The sequence below is a fragment of the Leucopleurus acutus genome, assembly GCF_964270905.1.
Source record: "Leucopleurus acutus genome assembly, chromosome: 8".
Lineage (NCBI taxonomy): Eukaryota > Metazoa > Chordata > Mammalia > Artiodactyla > Delphinidae > Leucopleurus > Leucopleurus acutus.
Window position 1 is genome coordinate 93,192,923 of NC_139151.1, and position 17,531 is coordinate 93,210,453.

Here is a 17,531-nt window from a genome sequence, read left to right on the forward strand (position 1 = left end):
ATGTAAAATTAAACATTAGGATTTTCTTAAATTATTTTCCCCATCTGTAAGTAAACTCAAAGTTATTTTCCTAAACTCAATAACTTTGAATGTAATTTGCCCTTGTCAGGTAGTTATAGGCAATTGTGGAGCACATGCTTCTTTCCTGACATCTAATTACATCTTCCCTTCTCTTTTAGGCACAATAAAGACATTGCCCTGGTCAACTTGGCGAATGTTCTGCACAGAGCACACTTCTCTGCTGATGCTGCTGTCGTGGTCCACGCAGCTCTGGACGACAGTGACTTCTTCACTAGCTATTACACTTTAGGAAATATATATGCAGTAAATACAACTTTTTTTTATGTGAACCAATCCAGTTGCTGTTTTCTTTCTTTCTTTCTTTTTTTCCAATAAAAAATACCCTTTTCCCTTCTTTTGGTCCAAACAAGGGGATAGAAAGGAAGAAATTAAGGGAAAAAAACTTCATAGCAATAATGAATCATAAGTGTTTTAGCCTCTTCACAAAAAAGAAAATAATCAAATTGATACGAATATTATTTTCCTTTAGCATACTCTTCTTAAAATAGCAGTACTTCCAATTGAACCATCCCGTATAGCATTGCTTCATGTTATGGAGATTTGACTCCTGATCGAAATAATCTTCACTGTATGAGATTTAGTGTGATCTCATAAATCATAAGGGGATTTGGATGGATACAACCAGGCTAACCATTTCCCCCCCTTTGTGTATGTGTGTGTGTTTGTTTTTGTCTCTTCAGATGCTTGGGGAGTATAACCACTCAGTGCTCTGTTATGACCATGCTTTACAGGCTAAACCTGGGTTTGAGCAAGCTATAAAGAGGAAGCATGCTGTCCTGTGTCAGCAAAAACTCGAGCAGAAACTGGAAGCTCAACATAGGTAACTAGGAGAAAAAATTACTGAAGCACCAACACTGTAGAACCTTAGGTTAGACTTGTGTAGGGTGATATCAGTGTTAATTTGTTCATTAGAATTAAGAAAAACACCTTTTCACTAATGCTAGTCCTGTCCTTTTTCTCCAATCAGGAGGTTTAGCACAAGTCAGTGGTTGTATAAAGGATTCCAGGAACTAGAGAATATTTACAGTAAATGCCGTCATCTAAATCTTAACAATATTGACAGTCAATTACTTGTATGAAGTCAGATGGAGGAGGGGGTGCTGCCAGATGCTCAGTAATTCTATTGATTACATTTTTATTTCCATAGAATACACTGTCAGTAAAATCACTTGCGCATGCTACATTTGAACTTTCTGTCCTTTGACTTCTGAGGTTGGGCTATTGTTATGTTGGTTAAGTGATGTTGAGAGAGATTATTTGGCCCACATTTTAATCAGATTTGTGTAAGTTGTACAGTAATGGAATTCTGTTGTACTTGGTCCTTGTAGTATACTTAAAAAATATCCTGTATTTAATTCTATAAATAATAGGGCCAGTAAAGGAACTTGACATAACTCAGAAGTGAATTGTTCATCTCTTATAGAATTAGCCTTAATGTTTTGAGTGTACTTTGATTATTATAGAATTAAGTGGGGATTTGGATTTCATTAAACTTTTGCCTATTTTCCAATCTGTTTAAAAGCCTAATGTAGTGAAAAGGAAAGAGTGACAGCTTGTTTATACCTGGCTTTGTTATACCTGATCAGAACTTGCCCTGGCTGAGTTTCTTCCAATATTATGCTCTTCTTATACAATCTGTGCAGCTGTTAAACCTCCATATGTTAACAGTATAATAGGCAATAAGATTTTTGTGACTAAATATAATCAAGCAGCTGATTTATTGATACCAGGTGGTAGGGAATATTCCTTTATAAGCAGTTTCTGTAGTTTTTTTCCCAAAATCTGTAAACCAAGAAGCTACAGTGCAAGAGCAAGGCATTGTGGCCTCTTCTCTTAACCTTGTCTTTAGGTAGAATCAAAGGAAAAGGTGAAAAGGAAGATTCTAGAAAGGCTTTGAATGTCCATGGAACTGACAGTCTTTGTGGAGGGAAATAGACTTGTTAAATATATAAAGCTTTATAGTAGTATTTATTGCTATGTATCTTTTCTGGCACCTGAAGAGTCTAATACACCTTTTAATGTCATTAATTGTTGTGTTTATGGGAAGAATTTCACATCCATCTTTTTCCCCCAAATTTTAATAAAACAATAGTATTTATTTAGCCCCATTGTTCTTGAACTTGTGATACAATGATTGTATGTTAAAAGTCAAAATCTAGCAATTTTTGCTGAGAACCAGAAAATCTATGTATTTCAGTGGGTTTAAAAATCCATAATTTTAAAGCTCTGTAACTTTTTCCTGTTATTAAAAAATGTTAAGATCCCTCCAGAGAACACTGAATGAGTTGAAAGAATATCAAAAGCAACATGACCACTACCTGAGACAGCAGGAGATCCTAGAAAAACATAAGCTGATTCAGGAAGAGCAAATCTTAAGAAATATCATCCATGAGACACAGATGGCAAAAGAGGCGCAATTAGGTAAGTACTGATTCCAAGTAATTGAAGACAGGTTAGGAAATTCACTTCTAGTGTGCTTTACTTTCATAACTTTCATGTAGCCATAAAGCAGTATAAAATTGTGCTTATGACTTCTCTCAGTCTTAAAATGAAATCGTTACTACGGGTATACCAGCAGGCCTGAGGAGCTGGTTTGATCCTTCTAACTTTTTTTTAGTAAAAAGTAAAAACCAAATTTTTAAACTAAAAACCAAATTTTAAAGTAAAAACCAAATCTTTTGTATCCTAAGAGTCTTAACAGTTTGTTTGTCCTCTATGGCCTACATTGATGCTTCTCTAACTTTGGTATGCGTATCTATCAATCTCTTGTTAAAATGGAGATCTTGTTAAAATGCAGATTCTGATTCAGTAGGTCTGGGTTGGGGCCTGAGATTCTGTTATTCTAACAAGCTCCTATTTGATGCCTGTTGTTGCTAGTCTGAAAACACACTGTAACATGGCCCTACACCAATTTAACGCAAGCTAGACACACCCTAGAATCAAAACATCCACACTTTTCAGCCAACAGTGGCAATAAGGCTAAATGTTCTCCTCTTTTTTTTGCCCCATTAAAAACAAATGTTTTATTTTAGAAGTAAGATTTTAGACTAGACTTTGTCTCAAGTAAGAAAGTAATCAATGGAATACTTTCGGGGGTTCTGAAATCCTCCCCAAAATTATACACAGTATTGTGTATATGCACATTTTTTTTTTCCTGGTAAAATGGTATGTAGCTCTTATTAAATCTTTTACAGTCTCTGACCCCAAAGTAGAACCACTGGTCTAAAGGAACTTGGGTTGACAGGATATCAGTGATTTGATTGTATCCAGAATGTTTCATTTCTGATTAAACCCTGTGGGAGCAGATATGACAACTTGACACCAAAGAATAAATGAATAGAATCCCTTATATTACATCCTTCTCCCTTGGTAAATATATTGGTCTGTACAGCCTCTTGATCTTTGACCCTTAGCTGTGAACGTTTACAGTCCATTTTACAATCCATCTGACAAGTTTTCTTTGCTTTTTTTTTTTTCTTTGCGGTACGCGGACCTCTCACTCTTGTGGCCTCTCCCGTTGCGGAGCACAGGCTCCAGACGCGCAGGCTCAGCGGCCATGGGTCACGGGCCTAGCCGCTCCGCGGCATTTGGGATCTTCCCGGACCGGGGCACGAACCCATATCCCTTGCATCGGCAGGTGGACTCTCAACCACTGCGCCACCAGGGAAGCCCTTCTTTGCTACTTTGAGTGTAAAGAGTATGTTCAGTCCTTGGGATTATTTGCTGCTCAATCTGTACTGAAGTGCAACCAGAGCGCTTATATATATATATTTATATATTTGAAAAAGAGTCATGAAGTATATAAAGCAAATTCTCTCCAGAGAGATGGGCAAAGTCTTAAAACAATTTAATCAATAGATTTTACAATCGTAGAGTGCAATTGCCAGAAGGAACCTCAGTGATTATTTAGTGGAGCCCATTTGTTTTATAGGTGGAGAAACAGGCTTCTTTAGAATGATTTAATTTAATTAACCGTTAATGAGATTTCCCCTGGATAAGTATCCCCTCTGTAAGTACTCTGCTAGGCTCTGAAGAGTACAGGGTTGATAGTACATGACTTAGACTAAGAAAATCATGTTGGCATTGCTGATCTTTTTCATCAATTTAAATTTCCTTTCTTATTCCAGGAAATCATCAGATATGCCGTCTGGTCAACCAGCAGCATAGTTTACATTGCCAGTGGGACCAACCTGTGCGCTACCATCGTGGTGATATCTTTGAAAATGTGGACTATGTTCAGGTCTTTTTCTTAGTCTCTTCTAGTTCTTATAAACTTGCACATATCTAAGAGTAATATCACTCCCCCCCCTTAATTCCTTATATAATTGATCTCTAAAATGTGTGACCATCATTTAAGGTGTTGAGTATCAGTTATGTTTATGAAGTCAGATTTTATAGAGAGTACTCAGTTACTCCATGAATGACATTTTTGTTTTCCAAAGTACTGGCTGTATTTTCTTTTCATATGTGTTTAATTCTTTTCTTCTTTACCAAGAGAGCTAGAATTAAAGCCTTTACCTCCCCTTTTAACTTACTTTAGTAAGACCTATAATTTAAAATTAGGGAAAGAGTAGCCATGCTCTTTCCTGAAGTCATCAGTCCAGTTATGTTGCTTCAACCAAAAACGTCATCCAAATGATCATCTACAAAAAAACGTTTATTGAGCATGTTGCTGTGTGCATGTTTTTTGTTTCTTTCTGTCTCTGTATATGTCCACACAGGTACATACACATATACACACAGTCATACACATACATAAAATCCTAGCCTATCTAGTTGGGAAGGAATAATACATAAATATGATGATACCAGATAGCATGTAACTGATGCTGATATAGACAGTAAACACAATCAGAGTCCAATTTTCATCCAAAAGGATACTGGAAATAAAATAACATTTATCCTATCCCATAGAAAACCCATCATGTTCCTTAATCATAGATACAGAAATTTCTAGCAATAAGCAGTTAAAATAAGAGATCAGGAAAACTTCTATAGGAAGACAAACCATGGAAAATAAGAACTCTTTAATTTAGAAAAACCCAGATTACATTGGAAAAGAGTAAGAAATAAAAATTAAGAGGCCATTTAGGAGGAGAAGTAGTAATAGAGACCAAAAGCTTCCTATGATTTTTGTGAGCCAGCTCCTAGCAATATCCCATGTTTGGTTTTCAAGAGTAGTAAAGGAAGAACAGACTTACGCCCTCTGGGACTCTAGCTCCCTGTCTTAAATCCAAGCATTTTAAGGGGAAAAAGGAAATATTTAGAAATGAAATATACCAAAACCCAGTGTAACTTTTAGATATCATAATGGTCTCAAGACCATTTGGAAGACTGCCATGTGTGAGTGTAGCTTCCAACATTATATATCCATAAATTTCATCACCGCTATATAGTGAAAGAATCTGTTCCTGTTATTAAAGGCATAGAGCTACAAATTCATCATATTCATTCCTTTTTATCATCTCTTTCCTACTCCATCCCATCCTAGTCCCATTCTCTTATCTAACAAGGTTTCAGAAATACACAGGAACTATATGGTATCTTGTGAGAATATCAAATATTGTTGTACCTTGGTTTGGAGGTAGGCTATACATATATATTTTTTAACATCTTTATTGGAGTATAATTGCTTTACAATGTTGTGTTAGTTTCTGCTGTATAACAAAGTGAATCAGCTATATGTATACACATGTCCCCATATCCCCTCCCTCTTACATCTCCCTCCCACCCTGCCTATCCCCCCCGCAGGTGGTCACAAAGCACTGAGCTGATCTTCCTGTGCAATGCAGGTGCTTCCCACTAGCTATCTCTATTTTACATTTGGTAGTGTATATATGTCTGTGCTACTCTCTCACTTTGTTCCAGCTTACCCTTCCCCCCACCCCGTGTCCTCAAGTCCATTCTCTTTGTTTACGTCTTTATTCCTGTCCTGCCCCTAGGTTCATCAGAACCTTTTTTTTTTTTTTTTTTAGATTCCATATATATGTGTTAGCATACAGTATTTGTTTTTATCTTTCTGACTTACTTCACACTGTATGACAGACTCTAAATCCATTTACCTCACTACAAATAAATCAATTTCATTTCTTTTTATGGCTGAGTAATATTCCATTGAATATATGAGCCACATCTTCTTTATCCATTCATCTGTTGATAGACACTTAGGTTGCTTCCATGTCCTGGCTATTATAGATAGTGCTGCAGTGAACATTGTGGTACATGACCCTTTTTGAATTATGGATTTCTCAGGGTATATGCCCAGTAGTGGGATTGCTGAGTCATATGGTAGTTCTATTTTTAGTTTTCTAAGGAACCTCCATACTGTTCTCCATAGTGGCTGTACCAATTTACATTCCCACCAACAGTGCAAGAGGGTTTCCTTTTCTCCACACCCTCTCCAGCATTTATTGTTTGTAGATTTTTGATGATGGCCATTCTGACTGGTGTGAGGTGATACCTCATTGTGGTTTTGATTTGCATTGCTCTAATGATTAGTGATGTGGAGCATCCTTTCACGTGTTTGTTGGCAATCTGTATGTCTTCTTTGGAGAAATGTCTATTTAGGTCTTCCACCCATTTTTGGATTGGGCTGTTCGTTTTTTTGATATTGAGCTGCATGTGCTGCTTATATATTTCGGAGATTAATCCTTTGTCATTTGCAAATATTTTCTCCCATTCTGAGGGTTGCCTTTTCATTTTGTTTATGGTTTCCTTTGCTGTGCAAAAACTTTTTAAGTTCCATTAGGTCCCATTTGTTTATTTTCATTTTTATTTCCGTTTCTCTAGGAGGTGGGTCAAAAAGGATCTTTCTGGGATTTATGTCACAGAGTGTTCTGCCTATGTTTTCCTCTAAGAGTTTTATAGTGTCTGGCCTTACATTTAGGTATTTAATCCATTTTGAATTTATTTTTGTGTATGTGTTAGGAAGTGTTCTAATTTCATTCTTTTACATGTAGCTGTCCAGTTTTTCCAGCACCATTTACTGAAGAGGCTGTCTTTTCTCCATCGTATATTCTTGCCTCCTTTATCAAAGATAAGGTGACGATATGTGTGTGGTTTATCTCTGGGCTTTCTATCCTGTTCCATGACCTATAGTTCTGTTTTGGGGCCAGTACCATACTATCTTGATTACTGTAGCTTTGTATTATAGTCTAGTCAGGGAGCCTGATTCCTCCAGCTCCGTGTTTCTTTCTTAAGATTTCTTTGGCTGTTCTGGGTCTTTTGTGTTTCCATACAAATTGTAAAGTTTTTTGTTCTAGTTCTGTGAACAATGCCATTGGTAGTTAGATAGGTATTGCATTGAATCTGTAGATTGCTTTGGGTAGTATAGTCATTTTCACAGTGTTGATTCTTCCAATCCAAGAACATGGTATATCTCTTCATCTGTTTGTATTGTCTTTAATTTCTTTCATCAGTGTCTTATAGTTTTCTGCATACAGGTCTTTTGTCTCCTTAGGTAGATTTATTCCTAGGTATTTTATTCTTTTTTGTTGTAATGGTAAATGAGAGTGTCTCCTTAATTTCTCTTTCAGATTTTTCATTGTTAGTGTATAGGAATGCAAGAGATATCTGTGAATTAATTTTGTATCCTGCTACTTTATGAAATTCATTGATTAGCTCTAGTAGTTTTCTGGTAGCATCTTTAGGATTCTGTATGTATAGTATCATGTCATCTGCAAACAGTGACAGTTTTACTTCTTTTCCAATTTGTATTCCTTTTATTTCTTTTTCTTCTCTGATTGCTGTGGTTAAAACTTCCAAAACTATGTTGAATAAGAGTGGTGAGAGTGGGCAACCTTGTCTTGTTCCTGATCTTAGAGGAAATCGTTTTAATTTTTCACCATTGAAGGCTATACATATTTGAAATTGACTGTCCAGTGGTTTTTAATGCCTAAATGATAGCTATATTAAACTCTTAAGAACCCTTAAGCACACTAATTTTATAGAATAGTGATCATTTTAGTCTAGGTAGGGGAGAGGAATAATGAATCAAACATCTAAATCAGCTAATCACTAAACCTATAAGAGACTAAATCATAGAAAGGAAGTAGTGGGACAGGAAAACAACCCACACTAGTTTTCTCACACATCAATGGCATAGTTGATTGAAAGTTGCTAGCTATGCATTATCTGTGAGAAAATACTGTTGGGGCATAGTTCTGAAAATTAAAGATCTGATTGCCTTTTAACTGACCTACTTTGTGATTTTCTTCTAATTTTGAGTATTCATTAACATTTTTGGGTTGAGTTAAATCTTATTTACAACTCCTTTTCTGCTTTCAATTTAATTGAACTTTTCTTTTCATTTTCTAGTTTGGTGAGGATTCATCAACCTCCAGTATGATGTCTGTGAACTTTGATGTTCAAGCAAATCAGAGTGATATCAGTGATTTGGTCAAGTCTTCTCCCATAGCCCATTCTGTTCTCTGGATCTGGGGCAGGGACTCTGATGCATATAGGGTAAGTTAGTAGAGGATGATTAAGGAGTTTTCTCTAACAGACAAGATTTCTTAAAGCAGTGGCCCTCAACCCCACTGATTAATATGGCCCCAGTCACTGTTCAGCTTAGTTCAGCAAGCATTTGTTAAGCTTATATTAAATGGAAGGCATTCTGCTAGGTGGTAAGACACAGGGTCTGTCGTGAGTTCTTGGCAGTCAGGTGGGGCAGATGGACACCCTGATTCCAGTTCAAAGCTCTGAGTATAATCACCAACCCTCACGAGTTTCTAAACTTGACCTAAGTGCGTGCTTGTATGTACTTCACTTATTTAATCAGCATTCCTTTATTGAGCTTCCAACTGTATACCAGGCTGATACTATGAATATAGTACACAAGTTCCTTGCTCTGCTGGAGCTCACATTCTAGCAGAAGATACAGATAATAAACAAGTAAATAAATATGTATTTCTAACCTGCCTAAGAAATAATTGTGTGTTAGCCAATGGGGATACCAACATATGAAGACAGAAACCATGTATTTTTTATTCAACATTAAATTTTCAGAATTTAATTGTGTTTTTATTCTAACAAAATTAATACGGCCACTTATTATTTAATTATGTCTAATATAAATTCCCAAGTTTGAAAGCTTCAGGCTATAAGTTTAGTAAGGCTATAAGTTTAGTACATGTTATTTATATTTAGAAAGATGAAATTTTACAAATAAAATAATAATTGTTAAACTTCAGCATTGGCAAAGAAAAGTCTTAGTTAAGGGAAAAATAGTTTTCTGTTCCAGTTTTTTAAGTGCATGTATGCTTCCAGGTAAAAGTCACAAACTCCACCTCAAATTGACTTAAACGAAAGAAAATTCACCTCATATTATGGGAAATCCAATGATAGAGCAAATTTTGGCTTTGGTTGATTCAGTGGCCCAGTGACCCATTCCTTTCCTTTTCTTTAATTTGCCATCCACTGTATTGGTTCCCTCGTAAAGCCTGTCTTCCTCATGGTACTGAGGTGACAGCCAGCAGTAGCTGGAGCAACATGGTTTTTGCTCCTATGGGGCATAAGAGACTAAGACTGGCTTTTCTTTCTTGGAAGCCCCAGGCAGACCTCTCCTTGTGTCTACTGGCTCAGCTGAGTTAGGCCTGCCCAACCCTGAACCAGTCTGTGGTAAAGCAGGTAGAATTACTGACTTAGACTAATAATCTGCAGTAGAAAGAATATTATAGAGTCTACCACAATGTCTATATCTTAAAATACTAAACTGTTTTTAGGTTATCCTAGTATATTTATGTTCTTTTAAAAGTTCATTTAGCATATTGAAGCATTGAATCTGAAGAAATTTATGAGAAACTTTCTTTTTTTTAGGACAAACAGCATATTCTGTGGCCTAAAAGAGCAGATTGTGCAGAAAGCTATCCTAGAGTCCCTGTTGGCGGGGAATTGCCAACGTATTTTCTGCCTCCGGAAAACAAAGGACTCAGGCAAGTGCTGATGGATTTGGCAAAGCACTTGATTCTGCATGATTATCATCTGGCGGTTCTTTGAGAGCACCAGCCTTGGACTTGAAAGGTTAAGTCTTTATTTTGAAGTCACCCAAACTTTGAAAATATGAATTTTGTTCCTTTTTCTTGTGCCAGGATCCACGAACTCAACAGTGATGATTATGCTTCAGAAGAAGAGGCCCAAACCCCTGACTGTTCCATAACTGACATCAGAAAAAGCCAGACTCTGTCCTACTTAGTCAAAGAATTAGAGGTCCGCATGGATCTGAAAGCCAAAATGCCAGATGACCATGCACGAAAAGTAAGGCTCACTTAGGCTGGTGTTTATTGCCGTCCATTCTGGTTGACTTCACAAGCCTCATAGGTGGAGCAAAAATTTGATAGAAGGCAGTTGTTGAGCTTTAAGTTTATAAAACTGAAAGAGTTAAAGATTTGGTGAAATAATTAAGAAGTCAGTCATGCTATTGAAGGAATGCCGAAAGTGTTCCCCTGGGTTGCTATATACATAGACCACCCAAGCAGTGTTCCTCTAAGAGGGCTGCAAAGATGAGTAACACAGAACTCTGTTTACCTAGTGGAGGCCATTCTGACCACTGCAGTTTAGCTTTACATTCTCCAAGCTTCCAGAAGTTTGTATAAATTGAAAGCTTGAAGATTCTCTTTCCTTGGCCTTATCAACCCTGTTTTGCGCTCATATGAGGTCCTTAGGAAATTTGTATGAATTTGATAACTACTTTGCAAACATTATAAATATGTTCTGTTACGCTGTTTTCTTTAGTTCCTATTAGCTATGTATAACTAGGAATGTTTTATTACTGAATATAAATCCTATATTAGTTACCATTCCGTAGGTACAAATGAAAAAATTTACTTTTTACAGGGAAAACAGACCATCACCATGACCTTTTTTTAACTTAATTTTAAAACTATGAGCAGTTACTACTTACATTCAGCATTTACTGAGGCAAAAAACATTATGTTCCAGGCACAGTTTGGAGTGCTAGGAATACAAAGAAAATATGCCATGATCCCTAACTTAGAGTTGCTCACAGTTATATAAATGCTGCAAGAATATAAAGTAGATTAATTGAGGATCTGGTGCTTTTCCAGCTAAGAAGGGTAGCAGATTTTCATTGCATCAGGTGTTGCATGCTTTGCTCTCTGAATAATTTCTCATTTGGCTCTGGACACTTAGGTTGACTTGAATGGGGGAATGATAGATCACCTTAATATGTATGTGGTGTATATGTCTTTTAACTTTTTTTAATTAAAGGAAACTAAGGCATACATGAGCAGGGTAACACCTGTTGTAATGTCAATGACTGCATGTTATGTATATAATTATAAATCTCTCTTCAAGTTAGCTGTTCCTGAGGAGCTCAAGACTGTTGTCTATAGAAATTCTTTTCAAATGTCTTCCCTGTTATTTTCAATTGATTCAATCTTCCTTTTGATGTTTTCAGATTTTGCTTTCCCGTATTAATAACTATACTATCCCAGAAGAAGAAATTGGGTCTTTCTTATTTCATGCTATTAACAAGGTGAGTTGCCTACTTCAGATATCTGAAATTTAAATGCGTAGTAATTGTAATTAAAAGTTAAAATGCATGTATTAAAAAATCCTTTTTAGAATGAGTACTGTATTCTTGTATTAACTGAAGTATTTGGGGTTTTTCAGCCAAATGCTCCTGTCTGGCTGATACTCAATGAAGCTGGACTCTACTGGAGAGCAGTAGGAAATAGCACCTTTGCTATTGCTTGTCTTCAGAGGGCTTTGAATTTGGCTCCGCTTCAATACCAGGATGTTCCTCTTGTGAACTTGGCCAACCTTTTGATTCACTATGGCCTTCATCTTGATGCCACTAAACTGCTGCTTCAAGCTTTGGCCATCAATAGCTCTGAGGTGAGGTTTTATGTTTCTTTGTAGCAATATATACTAAGTAGTGATAACTCAAATTCAGAGTATAATATGTATTTTTATAGAGAGGGCATAAAAAAACTCGTTTTATTTTTTAGTAGAATTTGCATATTGTAAGACGGCTTTGTTTTATTTTTGATGTGTTCATCTATTTTAAATGAATGAAGTTTATAAATTATACAGCTATTTTTTAGAAACTTACATTTACATAAGAATGACATAGCTGCTAAAAATATACTGCCACATCTTTATGTCTGAAACATCTGCTTCTCACCTTATCCTGCTCATTACAGCATGCACATTGCATAATGTTATACTGTTTTACAGCGTTAATTTATAGATACCTTTATACCAACCAAGCCAGAGCACAGTTTAAAGGTTGTTTTGATAAGGATAGATAAGTAGGTTGATATTCATGCCCTGAACCTCCCACATGCAATCCATGGAGTTGTGTCACTGCTTTGTAGTTAAATACTTTATTTCATTGTTTCTAAAGTACCACTTACTTTTTTTTTTCATATTTTAACATCTCTGAAATAAGGATGCATGTTATAATTGATGACATCTTAGGTTTGATGAATGCAGTTATAATAAATGTACAGTTAAGTTGCTTTTATACTTAGCGTCTAAATGTTTCTGAGTTTTATATGCAAAGAAACTTTTAGAAGAAGTGTGCATGAATGGCCTAGGTTTATTCGAGGTGTCCCAAAACTGATTTTTTCAGTACTAGAAGAGAATGTTGCCTGTTAAGAGTTTCCTTTGAAATACACCGATTCACAACTGGATTTTAAGTAAAACTTTATAATCACCGTTATACAACAGGCCAAGTTGCCAGAGAAGTACATCAAATATTAATCAAATGTTTACTGTGTGCCAGGTGTGGCTATAGTAGAACAGATGGTCTATATGAGATGTGATAAAATGAACACCCAAATGGAAGGTTCAGCACAGCTGCATTCCCTTGATACTTCTCATGGTTCACTTTTTTCTGCCACCAGCCAAGGCAATTAGGCAGTTTTCTTCTGAAAAAAAAAAGCTCCTTTAGAGATTAGCTGCCTTTTCATTTTTTTTTTGCAGTACGCAGGCCTCTCACTGTTGTGGCCTCTCCCGTTGTGGAGCACAGGCTCCGGACGTGCAGGCTCAATGGCCATGGCTCACGGGCGTAGCTGCTCCGTGGCGTGTGGGATCTTCCCGGACCAGGGCACGAACCCAGGTCCCCTGCATCGGCAGACGGACTCTCAACCACTGCGCCACCGGGGAAGCCCTGCCTTTTCATATTTGAAAATTATACTAAAATTTTAGCTAAATACTGTAGTACTGCAACAAGAATAAAAATACAAATCAGTGAATCAGGGTAGATACCCCAAAATACACCTTAATCAGACCCTACCCCCAGCTGTCAACATTTGGAAATATTTCCTTATAAGCTTTCCTTCTATGTAAATATTTCGTAGTGTTGCAACTTTACTGTACTGGTGATCTTTAAAACTTATATAAAAAAAATTTTTACTACCTAGTTTTTATAGCCATCAATTTTAAGTGGTTGTATAAAGGTTTGATGAATTGATATGTTAGAACTTACTCCTCTGTTGCTGGATGTTTAGGTTGCTAATATCAGTAATGATTTTCTGGACACGACCTTTTCTGTTTTCCAGATAATTTTCTTAGGAAAGACTGCTAGTAGCAGTGAAATTACTAAGTCAGTAAGAGAATGAATATTTTGATGGCTTTGATACAAAATACCAAACAATCCACAGAAAGATTTGGGCCAATATATATTGCCATAATCAAGATCTATAAATATTCATTTTGCTTGCATTATCACCAGAATCAGTTGAAGTAACTGCTAACTTTTATTGATTGTTTACTAGAGCCAGGCATCATACTAAGCACTTTACATGTAATAACTCATTTAATTCTCAAAACAACCCTATGAGATAAGATTTACCCATTTGATAGAAAAAGAATGCCAAAGGGATTTACAGAAAGTCATAGAGCTTGGATTTGAACTCAGGGAGAGTGGCCATTAGAGTTCACACCTTTATAGTCAAGTCACACTGCTTCTGTATTAACGTTTGTAAAATAGATTTACTTTAAAAAATTTCATTTCTCTGTTGTAACATAAATTTCTTTATCTTATTTTAAGGATATTGTATTTTTTAAAAATATTTATTTATTTGGCTATGCCGGGTCTTAGTTGCGGCACACAGGATCTTCGCAGCATGTGGGATCTTTTTTTTTTTAGTTGCAGCATGCGGGATCTTTTTATTTTTTACGTTTTAGGTGGGGCATGCGGGATCTTTAGTTGCAGCATGCAGGCTCTTAGTTGCGGCATGTGGGATCTAGTTCCCTGACCAGGGATTGAACCCGGGCTTTCTGCATTGGGAGCTCAAAGCCTTAACCACTGGACCACCAGGGAAGTCCCTGTTTTATTGTTTATTGTTTGTTTGTTTGTGTTTCTGACTGCGTTGGGTTTTCGTTGCTGTGCGCGGGCTTCTCATTGTAGTGGCTTCTCTTGTTGCGGAGCACAGGCTCTAGGCATATGGGCTTCAGTAGTTGCAGTGTGTGGGCTCAGTAGTTTTGGCTCGCAGGCTCTGGAGCGCAGGCTCAGTAGTTGTGGTGCACGGGCTTAGTTGCTCCATGGCATGTGGGATCTTCCCAGGCCAGGGCTCAAACCCATGTCCCCTGCATTGGCAGGTGGATTCTTAACAACTGTGCCACCAGGAAAGTCCCCTATTTTATTGTATTTTTAAAGTAAAAGTTTATGTAGGCAGTTTGCTCATTTTGTTAGAATTTGTTTTTTTTAAATTTTACATGAACTCTTTATACAATAAAGTCTTTAACTCCATCTATCATATGTTAAAAATATTTTCTCTCTTTGCCTTTTTATCTTAGCTTTTAAAACTTACCTTAATTTTCCATCTTTTCCCTTTTGATTTCTATTGTTAGATTTAAGGTGTCCTCATAAGAAGTCTGAAAAAAAAATAGTTCTATTTTGTTTTCTCTGGTTTGTCTTTAAATAGTTGACTCTCAGATATACAAAGGTCTTTTCCTATGTTGTCTTCTAGATGTTTTACAGTTTCAGGTTTCACATTTAGACCTATCATCCATTTCAAGTTAAATTTTCTTTGCAATGTGAGGTAGGGATCAAAGGTCATTCATCAAAGTTCATATCCAAACGGATATCTGATTGTTCCAGGACCATATCTCAAGAACACTACACTTTCCTTATTGAGTCACTTATCACCTTTGCTCTGAACTCCAGACTCCTTTATCCAACAGCTAACATGACACCTCCACTTGAATGTCTAAAACACGGTCTAAAACTACAGGCCAAAACTAAGCTCCTTAACATTGTTCTAATTTGTTCTCAGTCTTTCCCATTTCAGGAAACAGTAAAGCCAGTATCTCAGGACAAAAACTTAGAGCCATCCTTCGTACCTTTCTCCTTCTCTCAGGGCAGATTCAATCTATTAAGTAATCTTGCTGATTCTGTTTTTAAAATATACCCAGAATTTCACTATTTACCATCATCTCCACTGCTATCTTATCCACACCATCATTGTCTTTTATCTAGATTATTTCAGTAGCCTCCTAACTAGCTTCTTGGCTTTCTGCCTTTGTCACCCTACACTCTATTCACAGTACAGCAGTCAATGAAATTCTTATTAAAAGTCAGATGTTGTCAGGGACTTCCCTGTTGGTCCAGTGGTTAAGACTCCACACTTCCACTGCAGGGGCACGGGTTCAATCCCTGGTTAGGGAACTAAGATCCCATGTGCCGCGCAGCGCAGCCAAAAAAAAAAAGAAAGAAAGAAATTGCATTATGAATAAATACAATGCCAGTAGTGCTCACCATATGCTAAACTTATATGCTGTTCCTTAGCTTTAGGAAGCTGTAGAGTATTGCTTAAAGGGAGCCGCTTCCCCTCTCCTTTCACCTAAATTCTCTCCATCCCGTAGCCAGAATTGAAAAATTACCTTCTACATTGAAAAAATACAAGAAACAAAGTTAGTAATTTTTTTTTTAATGTCAGATGTTGTTATTTGTTCAAATCTCTGCGGTGACTCTCCATGTAACTCACAGTAAGAAACAAGAATTTATAATGATGTAGAAGGTCCTACATGACCTTGTTACTTTTCTGACCTTACCTCCATGAGATCATTCCTTTGGTCATTCTATTCTAGCCTCACTTGGCCGCCTTGCAGTTCCTTGAACATGCTAGCTGTGCTCCCTCCTCAGGACCTTTGCATTTTCTATTCTCTCTGCTTGGAATGCTTCATCCCACTAAGATTCTTCATAGCTTGCTCCTCATCTCCTTAAAATCTTTTACAAATACTAACTTCTCAGGGAGTCTTTCCCTTACTACTCTGTTTGTAATGGCACTCTCTTCCCTATGGTTAGTACTATTTATGTCTCTTCCCTGCTGTCCTTCATCACATTTTACTCACAATTGTGTGACACGAGACTGTAAGATCCACTAAGGCAAGGATTTATCTTTCTTATTTTCTGCTGTATCCCCAGTGTCAAAACCAGTATTTGAAACATGGTAAACACTCAGTAATTATTTTCAGAATGAATTCACGAAAATTATTCTTTTTTTCCAAAATGCTAACCAGTTCGTCTCAATACAAGATATTTGCACAACTATCATTCTAGTCATAGGGGTAATCATGATACTTCGTTTCCTTCATTCTAGTTGTAAGGATAATTACGATACTTCGTTTCCTTATGGAAAATATAAAGACATTTTTGAAATCTATGTATGGAATTTAATTGTATATCTTAGTGTGAACCACTAAGTAATACTTTAAATGTAACCTGAGCGCTACCTAGATTAGGCCTCTTTAATCTGGAATATTTTGTACACCTTGGTTTGGTTATAGTGAGATATTTCTGATGACCTAACAGCCTGAATCAAAAGCAAGTAGCTGATAAATTATAGTGGATAATTGCTTTTCACGGGGATATACTGTGCAATTTGAGAATAAAACATTCTTAGATCTTTTAAAATATTTTTAATGATAAAGTAAATAGATGGTTTGTATGCAGCAAATACTAAGCATAGGTATATTTCTGCTAAAATGACCTAAACCGAATACTTCGGGCTACGTATAAAAACAAAGTCTCAACAAACAATTGGAAAATAGAATTTTAAGACTATTTACAATAGCAGCCAAAAAATCAGATATCTAGAAGTAAATCTAAAGGAAGATGCACAAGATTTCTATCGTGATTACAAAACATTGCTAAGAGAAAGAAAACCTAAATAAATGGTGATATACATCATGTTCATGGATTGAAAGATTCAATATTGTTAAGATGTAAGTTCTCTTCAGATTGATTTATAGATTCAATTTGATCCCAAACTCCCAGCAATTGCATGTATATGTGTGTGTAAATTGACAAGGAGAGTCAAAAATCTACATAAAAATGGATCTAGAATAGCTCAAAAATTGGGGTGTGAGGGGAAGAAAAAAACAGTTGGAAGGTTTATATTACCAGATTTCAAGACTTAACTGTAATTAAATCAGTATGGTACTGGCACAAAGATACTCAAATATATCAATTGAACACA

At 36.4% G+C, this 17,531-nt stretch overlaps 1 protein-coding gene across 2 annotated transcripts in view; it reads left to right on the forward strand.

The window, feature by feature from the left end:
• The window catches only part of TTC17 (tetratricopeptide repeat domain 17), a 156,081-nt gene that overhangs the window by 50,434 nt on the left and 88,116 nt on the right, over nt 1–17,531 (forward strand). For both annotated transcript variants that reach the window (XM_082844326.1, XM_082844325.1), the window contains exons 7-15: nt 180–324; nt 762–901; nt 2,342–2,502; nt 4,209–4,321; nt 8,398–8,544; nt 9,898–10,013; nt 10,170–10,335; nt 11,498–11,575; nt 11,713–11,937. In XM_082844326.1, the coding sequence (XP_082700452.1) occupies nt 180–324; nt 762–901; nt 2,342–2,502; nt 4,209–4,321; nt 8,398–8,544; nt 9,898–10,013; nt 10,170–10,335; nt 11,498–11,575; nt 11,713–11,937 (1,291 nt within the window). The remainder of the gene's footprint in view (nt 1–179; nt 325–761; nt 902–2,341; nt 2,503–4,208; nt 4,322–8,397; nt 8,545–9,897; nt 10,014–10,169; nt 10,336–11,497; nt 11,576–11,712; nt 11,938–17,531) is intronic.